We start from the raw sequence: 13,433 nt of genomic DNA on the forward strand, positions 1-13,433 counted from the left end.
ACTTCTGGGTAGTGAGTTTTAATCCCATGTGGGGCAGGTGTAAGCTACTGACTGCTGGTCATTTCTACGAGGACTTTCCTCCACTCAATCAAGATCAAAGGATGGCTATTGGGAGGAATGTATTATATGGGTATCTATGATGAGTACAAAGTGTTATTAGATGGATTGTTGATTAAGTTGGATTTTAGTTGATTGTTGGCTATAATATGTTACATATATGTATGACTATGCATGAGTACGGGTGGCTTATAGATGGATTGTTTAAGTAGATGATATTAGATGGCATTATAGTGATAATATTATACAAGTGATTAATGGGTGGTCTATATGTATAGGCGACGGCTGTATCGTTTGTTATATGGGTGGTCTGTATCTATTGCCAACATTGAATCGTTGGTTATATGGGTGATTATTGGGTGGTCTGTATCTTTGGGCAACATAATATCTTCTGTTATATGGGTGGTCTATATCTATGGGCGATATAGTATTGTTGGTTGTATGGGTGACTATTGGGTGGTTTATATGGGTAAATGTTGTATGGTTGATATGACTGACCACAGGTGTTCGTTTCTAATATAAGTATAAGTATAATACTGGGTCAAGGTCTATAACTCGGCCGGCCATATAACACTACCCAATTTCAGAAAAAGTATGATTATTAACCAACCGTATAGGATATAATAATAGGAATACTCTCAATCGACAGCCAGATAATTTATCTTTATTTTGGTATATGATACAATATATATCATGCCGTATAAATGTCACTAGGTATCCAAAAACATCGGAAAACAGCCAGATTTCAACTGGTCGGACACTGTGGTGTCCTCCGATGAACACGCCAGGGCTCTAATGGGTAGCTCAAAAACAACTGCATGTCAACACTTCAGTGTCATAAGAATGAAAGTTTGGTAGAAAACAAACTTACCGGTTAGTAAATCCATGGATAAATACCATCCATTTGCCTAACGTAGCCCTTTGAAATTTCCGATTGAAAAAAATTATGTCTCTAGCCGCCATGTAAGTATGTGCAGTAGATTTGTTTTGTCGGCGTTGATTGGCTCTCGAAAATTAATTGACCAATCAACGCCGAGAAAACAAATGTACTACACACATATCAACATGACGGCTATAGAGACACACATTTTTTCAATCGGAAATTTCAAAAGTCTGTATTGCGCAAATGGATGGTACATAGATAAACACTAACATACCGGTAAGTTTGTTTTTTACCAAACTTTAATTCCTATGAAGCTGAAGTGTTGACATGCAGTGGTTTTTGAACTACCCATTAGAGCCCTAGCGTGTTTATCGGAGGACACCACAGTGTCCGACCAGTTGAAATCTGGCTGTTTTCCGATGTTTCTGGATACCTAGTGACATTTATACGGCATGATATATATTGTATCATATACCAAATTAAAGATAAATTATCTGGCTGTCGATTGAGAGTATTTCAATTATTATATCCTATACGGTTGGATAATAATCATACTTTTTCTGAAATTGGGTAGTGTTATATGGCCGGCCGAGTTATAGACCTTGACCCAGTATTATACTTATACTTATATTAGAAACGAACACCTGTGGACTGACCATGGCATGGCTGTTATGATGAGGATATTATTAACAGCGGGGCTTACTGGAGATAGATAGTACCAGCCAGCAGTGATCTGACTTACAGACTGTGATAGAATAGTGCTTTTATAGATCTGTGCATGCAAGTTAAACTGCATGGATGATTCATATTTTTCAGTATATAAGTATAACTGTCTTATTAAATGTTCTGGATTAAATATTGAATATGTTGGATTATCAACCTTTCAAACTTAAAAGTTTTCTCTCAAATGTTTTCACTCTTACAATTATAAATTAAAGAACACTATTCCGTGATATAAGCATGTTTAAAGACAATCTCTCCATCAGCATGGATCATCACATCTCTTATCTGTCATTTTCTAAATGCTTCTAAATGATCCTATTGACTAACAGCCAAGTAAAGCTTTCATCAATAAGTTCACCAGAAAATTGAAGGATTAAGACCTTAGACCAGTTCTCATTGAATGAATGCTGTGTTATTATGTGCAGAATTTACAGAATGCATTATATCGTTGGATTTACCAGATTGCAGAGTATAACAAAGTTTGGTATTTGTTTAGTGGAGGAATTTATCCAAGGAAGAAAAAGAAAAATATGAGGAGAAGGCCAAGAGGGTGGCCGAGGAGCAGCAAGCTAAGCAACAGGAGGCAGAGCGTGCCTTCAATGAATCTTTGAATCGCTCTCAGAGCCCCTGGGACCAAGGACGAGCATCCCCAGGCTCTTCAAGTCGACCTATGACCCCAGGAGGTAAGTAATGAATCCCAAGATTTTCCTGTGGGAGTAAGGGACAACCACAAGGCTGTTGAAGTTGACCTTTTAAGGTAGGTGAAGGCTCCAGTTTTCCAGGGTTGATGTCTATGCTATAGAGAAATTAAGTTTCTTCTATATAAACTAATACAGCGATGGAAAGACCCGGTTCCTAGACTCCTCCATCTCAAATATCACAGACTGTGACTGGTTTCTATGGTAACAAAACTCTCTTTTTTTTTATATTCAACCCAGGAACGGTGCATGTTTACTTTCTGTCATGTGGACAGAAATTTTAAGAGACGGAAAAAATTCTTCAAACAGTTTCTTTCCTTACAATACAGCTTACATCTGGTGCCGTTGGCCTCATACAGCTTATATCTGGTGCTGTTGTCCTCATACAGCTTATATCTGGTGCCGTTGGCCTAATACAGCTTATATCTGGTATCGGTGGCCCAATACAGCTTATATCTGGTGCTGTTGGCCCAATACAGCTTATATCTGGTATCGGTGGCCCAATACATCTTATATCTGGTGCTGTTGGCCCAATACAGCTTATATCTGGTATCGGTGGCCCAATACAGCTTATATCTGGTGCTGTTGGCCTAATACAGCTTATATCTGGTATCGATGGCCCAATACAGCTTATATCTGGTCTTGTTGGCCTAATACAGCTTATATCTGGTCTTGTTGGCCTAATACAGCTTATATCTGGTGTCGTTGGCCTAATACAGCTTATATCTGGTGCTGTTGGCACTATACAGCTTATATCTGGTATCTGTGGCCCAATACAGCTTATATGTGGTGCTGTTGGCCCAATACAGCTTATATCCAGTGTCTTTGGCCTAATTCAGCATATATCTGGTGCCGATGGCCTAATACAGCTTATATCTAGTAATAGTGGTAGTTGTGGTATGAAAGTTAGTCAACAATCATTAGAGATGCTTTATTTTTACTGCTTCAACTTAATTGGTACTTAAGTTTAAATATCATCCATATGTATACTTAGCTAACTGGTGGTGGTATTATATCCAGAGTAGCTTCCCTTTATCATTTCTTTACCTTTTGAGTTTGAATGCTGATCAATATATTTTGTTATCTATAGTCTTTTTATACGACTTTTTATTTTGCTACAGAGCTTTCAGTATTTTGAGTTCAGATTTAAGCCATGTTATATCAGCTGACTCTACACTCACTGGCCTTTCATTATTTTATAATCCAAGAAAATCACAAAGAATTTATGTTTTTGATTATTACTGATTTTGAAGATCTAAAATAATTCTCTCAATATTCGTTACTTGAGTGTTCTTGGAGATTCAGTTGTAACCTACATTAAATTTTGATGTCAATTTCACATGTGAAATTAGAAAAATGAAAAATTATGCACAGAAAAAAATCTTCTTTCAGACCATTAAATGCTTTTACACAGCTCAAATAGAATTTGTGAATTTGGCCAGTGCCCTCAGCTGCCCCTGCTTAGCTTTCTTTCTGTTTTAGCTATTTTGTATGTTGTGATTTTGTTTACAGGCTACCAAGGTCAATACAATTATCAGGGCTATGGTACACCACAGGGTGGTCAGTCACAACCATATACACCCATGCAAGGTAAGCTAGGGGTTATCTCAACAGTCACAACCATATATACACCCATGCAAGGTAAGCTAGGGGTTACTTCAACAGTCACAACCATATACACCCATGCAAGGTAAGCTAGGGGTTACTTCAACAGTCACAACCATATACACCCATGCAAGGTAAGCTAGGGGTTACTTCAACAGTCACAACCATATACACCCATGCAAGGTAAGCTAGGGATTATCTCAACCAGTCACAACCATATACACACACATGTAAGGTAAGCTAGGGGTTACCTCAACCAGTCACAACCATATACACCCATTTAAGATAAGCTAGGAATTATCTCAACACTCATAACCATGTACACCCCTTGACGGTAAGGTAAGCTAGGGCTTATCTCAACCATTTACAACCATATATACCCATGTAAGAAAAGCTATTTAGGGTTTGACTACACCTCTAAACCGAACATGCCCTGTATGGACTTCCTGCTGTAGTATTACCAGCTTCATTTGACAGCCACAATGCTTGAAGACAGTACATCATACTATATATTTGTTTGGGTTGTTTTTTTCAAAAGAACATATTGTCTTTCTGTAGTAGCCCAGGAGGAATAAATCCTGTATTATATTGTTATATTAGTTTCCAGTATACAAATATTTACTATGGGTAACTAATAACTGCATTCAATTTGTTTAGGATACAATGAAATATCAATTCAAACCATAGTTATCTTAGTTACAAGATAGTTAGGTGATGGTTGCATGCTTTCTAAGACTATTTTCCAGAAAACTTACTAATAAATTGCTTTGTATCCACAAAACCTACTGATACCATGTATTCAATCGTTGGATTACCTCATTGCTTTGTATATTGTTGCATGTGCATGTCAGCTTTAAAGGGACAATTCAGTGAAGTTAATTCTACCACATACATAACCAACAATAAGTAAAAAAAATTATAAAGCTATTGTTTTACAGCCCACATGAAAAATGAAACAAACAATATTTAAAAATCCATGGTATTCTTAACTGGATATTGTTGAAATTCCTAATCGTTTAGCTATACCACCGAGCAAGTACAATATGTATGCTATACCGGTACCCGAGTTCCCATAAGGTATATACAAAGGTGCTAGTTATGCAATCTTCACTTTGCTAAAGCTCTCATTAGAATTGGTTTATTAGCTCACCTGGCCAGAAAGGCTGGTGAGCTTATGTCATGGCACGGCATCCGTCTGTCAACATTTCCTTTAAATCGCTACTTGTCATAGAGTTCTGCATGGATTGTAACCAAATTTGGCCAGAAACATCCTCTGCGGAAGGGGAACAGCATTTGTATGAATTTTGCTCTGGCCCCCTGGAGCAGAATGGATGGGGCCCAATAGTGAAATTAGAGGTAAATGCTTAAATTCCTGCAAAAAAGGAACAATGAACCTATATTAAGAACATAACTTGGCATTACAAAACAGGTGAGAGATACAGGCAATATGGGTCTCTTATTACCAATATCAAATGCAGCTTTAAAAACCCAAGTTGTCCCTTTAATGTGACTGTGTAATAATCACACCGCAACTAATCTGACAGAACAGCCTTACACAAGTATCAAGTTAACAACTGATCTGACAAAACTGCCTTACACAAGTATCAAGTTAACAACAAATCTGACAGAACAGCCCTACACAAGTATCAAGTTAACAACAAATCTGACAGAACAGCCCTACACAAGTATCAAGTTAACAACTAATCTGACAGAACAGCCCTACACAAGTATCAAGTTAACAACTAATCTGACAGAACAGCCCTACACAAGTATCAAGTTAACAACTAATCTGACAGAACAGCCTTACACAAGTATCAAGTTAACAACTAATCTGACAGAACAGCCCTACACAAGTATCAAGTTAACAACTAATCTGACAGAACAGCCCTACACAAGTATCAAGTTAACAACGATCTGACAGAACAGCCCTACACAAGTATCAAGTTAAAACAACTGATCTGACAGAACAGCCCTACACAAGTATCAAGTTAACAACTGATCTGACAGAACAGCCCTACACAAGTATCAAGTTAACAACTGATCTGACAGAACTGCCCTACACAAGTATCAAGTTAACAACTTTCTTTCTCAAAATTTTGAGAATAATCACTTTATACTACCCCGTCACCCAAAATGTTTCACATTTGTCACAATATTGTGCCTTCATATGACAACTGCTTCACATCCACCAGTAAACTTTGCCCAACACCCGGGGCCGACTATTTAACAACTGAATTTATACCTTTCCCCACACCAGAACTGGTTTACAACCACCAGTATTGTACCTCACTTTGCCCAACACCCGGGGCCGACTATTTAACAACTGAATTTATACCTTTCCCCACACCAGAACTGGTTTACAACCACCAGTGTTGTACCTCCCTGGGTAATAACTACAATGTAACTATATTCTGTTCAACACCCCAATAGATTTACAATTACTTCTCTAAACATCATTCCTTATCCTATTATCCAAATTATCTTGATACCCTCTCTACAATTGGTCTTTAACCTGCCGCCACTGTTAGCCTTCCAACTGGTTCTTTCCTTTCACTGATCTGCCTATGTCTCTAGTCGAGGCTGAGACAGTAATACTCCAGAGATACTGTTGTTGTGGAGCACCTCTGCACAGAATTGCATGGATTTCAGGGATAGCATTACAACTTTCATTTATTCTTATCAGTTTTGTCACTTCTGCTTGAAATATTTAATATTTTCAAATAAGGGATTTTAAATGTTTTTGTGGTTTTTCATTCCTCATTTAATCAAATAAGGTGTACTACAATTCAGTTCCATTAAAAATTTCATTACTTTCTCCATTTGAAAAAAGTCCAAAGATTTTCATATTTTCCTCAAGTGCACATGCTTATCATGTTATGTATTTGTATTCTTCATATCCCATCACGAAAAAAATCGCAAATAACAATTGGTTCAACATTTGTTTTTAAAAAAGGTGACAAATGTGTAGAATTTATTCAAAATTCTACTCAGAGTTCAAAAAGATTTGGGTTAAAATATCCAAACTCATGTGTACACTTATTTCATTATGTGGTTGTGTGATCATTAGCTTAAATAGAAATGTTATTGGAAAGAGTTAATTGCTGCAAAACATTAATATAGACATTTCAACATGAGGTATATATCCCGATCTGGGACATGTCAGTGTGTGAATAGTTAGTTTCGGCGCCGAGATTACATTTTAATATCAAAAAGCTATTTACCAGACAACCCTTTTGTTTGAATGTGAATGAATTTTATTATTGTCCTGAATATTATTTCCACACATGTATGATTTATTCTTTTATTGTTTATCCTTTGATTGTTGACTTGAAAACTTGTGTAAACTGGCATATTAAGAAAATCATTATTGATCAATATTATAAAGGCTATCCTCCATATTCCAGGGGTTACTATCTATGTCATTATATCTAGCCAACAGAGACTTCCTTTGATGATTACAGAGAGTGATGCCCAGCTTCAAAGCTATACAGTGTGCCATTATTAAATTCTTATGATGTTTATTAAAAGACCAGACTAACTGTTTAATCTGTTTTAGCACATATAGCCTTTAGTAGTCCAGAGGTGGAAATAATGACAGTGATAGTAACACCTGTAAAAAGTCCAGGGGTGGAGATATAAATTACAGTGATAGTAAACCCTTAAATCTACATATTTATGAAATTTCAAAGATAATTATCCTAATTACAAAATAGAAGCAGTAGTCTTGCATGATTTGTTGACGTGATAGTTTACACAAGTTTTGAGATTACTTTATTGTTGGCTGTTTGTTCCTTTAGCTTTTTGGTATGGTTTTCCTTTGATTTTATTTGTGAAGGTTTACACAATGTCCCTACGCCAGGAATGGTGCCGCGAGCAGGCCAGGGGATGTCGCCCATGACTCCACAGCGCCAGTACATGCCCTACTCTCAACAGTCAGGGATGCGCCCCATGTCTATGGGACAGGGGCCATACCCTGGCAGCCCCCAGGGTCAGCCAGGCATGGCTAGTCCCCACCCTGGTATGTCCCCGGGACCGACCCCCGGGACTGTGGCAGTCTATCCAGGAATGCCTCCTAGTCCGCATGCTGGTATGCTTCCCCAGAGTATGGGTGAGGGTAGGGAAGCAGATCTGGTCAGAGGTGTCAGTCTATTGGCACAAATGTTTGGCAAATAATGTTAAAAGTGGAATATGTTCCAATCCAAAGAAAAAGATAATTGAAACTGGAGAATATGAGAAAAGTGCCTGATTTAATTGTCTCGCCCCTAACTGGACTGCTTACCTACCTATCAACCCACACACAATAGGATTGATTTACTACAAACATATGTATTAAATATAATTGAAAGCAATCAAGTAGCAGAAAAAATAACTGAAAAAACCTACATCCTCTCATATCAACCCAATACCCAAATATCTATGTATGTACTACCCAAATTCATAGCCGGTTTTCAATATTTTATGTCCCTATCATGAGAAATGAGTGGGGAGGGGGAGTGATATACCTAGTGTTATCAATGATAAGGATTTACTTTAAAGTACCCGTCATTTTTGCATTCCTTTTTCGTACTGTATGACCCCCACTTTAATGTATTTTATTGCATGTAGGTGCTTTTGACCACTTGATACCAGTAACTAAAGCATGTTGTTGTAAGGGTGATGATGCCTGTGTAGCATGGTGAATGTGTTTCTAGTGTAAATAGCATTGTGATGTACAGTTAGTTTATCACATTATCTAGAGGAATTCCACACTTGAGGGTACAAACGGAGCCATATACATGTAGTCATATACTAAGCAGAATTGTTTTCATTTTACTCAATGTCCGGGTGAACTTATTCTAGTACATTAAATGGCCGAAAAGAAATTGACCAAAACTACACTGATCGTTATTGACACATGAACACTGTTTAGATGTAAAGAAATTTTTTAAGAGCACACCCTGTTGTCTAATGTCTGTTATTGGAATTATTTGTGAATTTAGGTGAAGTTTTCACCATTACGAACATCCAATTATATTATGAAATTGTATGAAATGTTTAGGTGACTGTTTATACATTTGGATTTGTAAAGAGCTCCTCAGATCAGAGTAATAAAATGGCTCCAAAATGACCACTAGTATTCCAGGAAAGAAGAAAGTACTCATGGTCAGAATTAAAAACAATATGTATAGTTAAGACTGACAACAATACATTTACATTGTATCGTTGCTCATATACCGGTCTCTACTAAATGAGGAAACAACAGCATCTAAATAGAATGGTGTTGTTACTCCATTTCTCATGTTAAAATTCAAAATTCTGTTGACATTAAAAAAATTAGTAATTCAAAAACTATAAGCTTCTGACTTTATTAGAATAAATGATTATTTCAAAACAGTAAGTCTCTGACATGACTTTCTTGACAAGCTGTGATGAACACAACATTCCGATGTCATCTGTGTGTAACTTGTTTTTGTAGGTCCCCAGATGGCCCCTCCACCCCCACCCCCACGCCCTCCGTCGCCCATGTTTGTCAGTGTTCCCCCAAGGACACAGCGACTGCTGCATTCCGAGGCATACCTAAGGTAAAACTATACTTTGTAGTTCTTTCAGGCGACTTATATACATGGATATCCTTAGGTGATTAAGATTGAAGAAACCTAAAATTTTCTGAGGCTTTTTCTTATCATTCAGCATACATGATAAATTTCAGACAAATAGTAGACATTTTGACCAACAATTTAAAGTAATATCATTATGGGTTTGCCAAGGCAAAGAGAAAATATCAGAAAATGCAGAAGATTGTGACATCAAAGCAATAGCTGGGTGAATGGGCTTAAAACATTGCAGAGTACCAGGTATGCAAATTTATTTTTACATTAAATCTATTCCTGCTATTCCTTTCAGATACATTGAGGGACTTAATGCCGACAAACCACACATCAGTGACTGGGAGAAAAATCTATCGGCCACTCCAGAAAATACTCTTACTGACGAGGGCCGTCTGCCTGCTCATTGGCTAGCCCAGGGTGCTGGTTACCATGGAAATGTCACAGATGCATTATGGGCATTACGAGATCTGATGATGAAGGATACAATGAGTATATCTCGCACTCTACCGTTTGAGGCTCTGTGTAAGTGTGGTGAGAAAAAGAATCATCTCTTTAGAAATCTGAGTCAAACATTTTCTTCAGGTTGGAAAGGATCGATATGCTAATGGTTATTAATGACAACAAATAAATTTTACTCTTACCTTAATTTATTAGTGCCATGAAAGCGAAAATCCCAATAATCCTAGATTCATAATTATGTCCCCCAAATCAATTCTGAGTTGGCCACTGGGGCCTACTTCATGTTTTCAGATTTCAGTAAAAACTCATACATAGAGATTAAAAGGGATACCTAACAACATGACAGAGACAATGTTTTTGATTATTGCCATAGTGACAAAATGAATGTCTCTAATTGGCCGTAATTTAGAATCTGTTCAAAAAAGATGAAAATTGGTACATAGGGGTTATGAGAGACAATAATCACAACGATACAACTATCGGATCGTTTGGGGGACATCTGTAATCAGCACTTGTTTTACATTAAGATCATTGGCTGTCTGCAAGAAATAGATGTAATTCATTTAGTCATGCATATACCAACCATGTTCTACTAGACTGTTTCCTGAGAAAGTTAAAGTGATATATGTAATACCCTTATCTGTTATAGGAGACATGTTAGTGGACGGGTCAGTAGTTAGTGGACGGGTCAGTGCCACTTTAATCAACCTTCCAATGCCACATACCCTGCCAACAAGCTTGTAGCTCTTCCCCAATAGGAAGGGACCTAGGACGTATGTCACAACATGGCGCGACGACTGCTCCAGAGGATTGGTTGTTGTGACTACGGCTGTGTTGTGATGTAGTTATCTAGCTGTTTTGTGGATTGTACTGTTTGTGGCGCCCAGACGTCTGGACTTGATGTGTTCAACATTGCATTAAATATATCCAGCATTGTCAACAGTACCGTCAGTATTTATTACCGTGAGACCAACAACAGATTCATCTGAACTAGTGAATAGCTGAGAGATACTGTGGATTGGGCCATTAAACAGAATGTGTATCTACATGATGGAGCCATACAGAATCTCATTATCAAAAAGAGGCAACTACACAAAAATCAAAATATGTCTACGAAACAAGCTGTTTAACATATCTGGAATGTAAAGAGAAGTTATTTTATTAATACATTAAAATGAACAGCAAGATATGATCCACCTCAATTCATAGGCCATCACAATTTCAAAACCGTTAAGGTGTGAATCTGAGTAGGACCAAGAATGACTTTGTAGCGAGTCTCAGGGATATGGAAGGATTAACTTAGTGTCCAGGCAAGTTAGTGATATGTCTATAGGGATGATAGTTAGTAATTCATTATGGTGCAAACGATATATCATTAATGTATTTTAGGGAATGAGTTTGGATGAGGGTGATCTAGTAAAACTCCTTTGGTGATTTTACAGTGAATGGATCTAGAGCTGGGGTTACTCCTATTGATGTGAGAGTTTGTGTTATATTGGTGAGTGGAATACAAAGTGATACAAACACACAGAAGGTGTTTGTAATACATAAATGAATTGCATAATTTCATGATATAAAATGTGTTCAAAATAACATGAAAATGTTACTGCCAGCAAAATATTGCATTTTGCCATTTCATACTTTATACTTTAAGTAATTGAGATATACATGTATCTACATTTGAAGTAATTTACATGAGGAGTTGTATATGAAAATGTAGTTTTTACTACAAAATTGTTGACTGACATTTATTGCAGTTTGAAGATATATCATAAAAAGTCTTTTGAATTCCATTGCATGTAAAATATGTTATAGTATTTAAAGTTTACTTGTTCATAGAAAACGTGCCAGCATTTTCTATAATTAGGCACACAAAAAATATGTCTGTTTAGGGTAACCTGACCGACCCTAATTTTTTACCCCCGACCTTCATTTTTTTCTCCACTTTTCTGCGAAAAAATATTAAAAAGTCAGGATTTTGATCTCAGACTCCGGTTCCGGCCATCATTTTAGAGTAAAAAACACTAAAAAAAAATCCCCTGCCAACTGACCCTATTGTTTTGGCCAATGTAACCCTAAACAAACATTCACTTTTTTTTGGCCTTACCAGTAGTTTTTGAAACACTGAAAAATCAAAACCTTTTTAAACACATAGGAAAATAATATGTTACTACTTACATAGCAAGAACAATTCAAATTAAACCTGCAGATTTTTAATAACAACTTTGGATGACGATTTATAAGATAAGATAAGATAAGATTTATTCTGGTTCAGGACAATTATGAGTCCTCTATACCAGACTCATATAGATACATATTACATAAGTCAAAAATTGCATTTATGACCTGTACACATCATACAAAATTGTGGTATTATGATATTGTTGCTTCGTAATTGAAAAAAAGTTCCTGATTCTTCCAGTGATTATCCAACTTATTCTTAAATGAATTTACAATTTACATTTGATATAATTGTAGACAATTTATGTTTTGGTTATTGATATTAAATTTCATATTAAGAGAATTACAGAAGTAACATGTGACCTCATAATTTACAGAAAAGCAATGATTGTCAGTAGGTTCAAAGAATGGGAAGAAATGAAATCCATATCTGTAGTTTATATAACTACTTTACTGAGTTGTTGTTTGGCAGGCTCAAACAATGCTGCAATACCAGGATATGTAAACATGGAATTCCAAGGAATTGTTGAGGGGAATTTAGGCAACACTTCATCTGTCATCTGATAAGGAACTGAGCAAAAACAAATACTCAAATGGTCGTTGGTATTGTCAGTTTTCATATTCATTGATATTGTTCGTCAATCAAATCTTGATGTGTTCCCCTCAGTTTGTAGCATCCCTGTAGTAAAGGCTGTGATGCCAGTATCTTCACTCTCAACTTATCTACCCGTCTTGTTTTATATTTCAAATGTTCTTTGTGAGCGGAATAACTTTGACTTTATTTGTTGTCATAGTAACAGTGGCTGTATCATGTGACGTGTCTCTAGTCATGTGATTTTTGTTGTCTTTGTGATGCTGTTACAAAAATAGAATGTTAGACTTTTGTTATTCTTCTAAACTGCTGACAGTTTATATTGGTCTCCATACAAAGTTAAATCTTTACAAATCTTTAAATTCATTACTTTCTCTACATTTGATATAAAAGTTAGGTTTTGAATGTTAATTGACAGGTTTTGGTAATAAAGATATTAAAATGAAGTTTGACTTCTGGAGAGTAAGTCAGTGGGACCCTTGCATGTTGTATACTTTTGAAATATTTAAGATGAATTTCTGAATGTTTACAATAATTGTTTAATTGTCAGCTCATTGTATTTGGTCCAAATGAAAAGTAGAGTTTAATCTATAGAGAATTTAATAAATATTTACAAAGGTTTTGTTTGTTTATTGTTTATTTCTGAT

General features: G+C 36.4%; 1 protein-coding gene across 21 annotated transcripts in view; it reads left to right on the plus strand.

Moving 5' to 3' along the window:
- LOC138304696 (protein polybromo-1-like) overlaps positions 1–13,406 on the plus strand; it is a 66,401-nt gene extending 52,995 nt beyond the window's left edge. For 17 of the 21 annotated variants that reach the window (XM_069244903.1, XM_069244905.1, XM_069244907.1 and 14 more), the window contains 6 exons: positions 2,160–2,346; positions 3,874–3,951; positions 7,802–8,053; positions 9,422–9,527; positions 9,850–10,076; positions 10,663–13,406. In XM_069244903.1, the coding sequence (XP_069101004.1) occupies positions 2,160–2,346; positions 3,874–3,951; positions 7,802–8,053; positions 9,422–9,527; positions 9,850–10,076; positions 10,663–10,664 (852 nt within the window). In that variant the 3' untranslated portion in view covers positions 10,665–13,406. Of the gene's footprint in view, positions 1–2,159; positions 2,347–3,873; positions 3,952–7,801; positions 8,054–9,421; positions 9,528–9,849; positions 10,077–10,662 lie in introns of those variants that run through there. The other 4 variants (XM_069244923.1, XM_069244913.1, XM_069244924.1 and 1 more) reach the window with 4 other exon arrangements.
- The last annotated feature ends 27 nt before the right edge of the window (positions 13,407–13,433 follow it).

This window comes from Argopecten irradians, chromosome 12 (assembly GCF_041381155.1).
Source record: "Argopecten irradians isolate NY chromosome 12, Ai_NY, whole genome shotgun sequence".
Classification (NCBI taxonomy): Eukaryota; Metazoa; Mollusca; class Bivalvia; order Pectinida; family Pectinidae; genus Argopecten; species Argopecten irradians.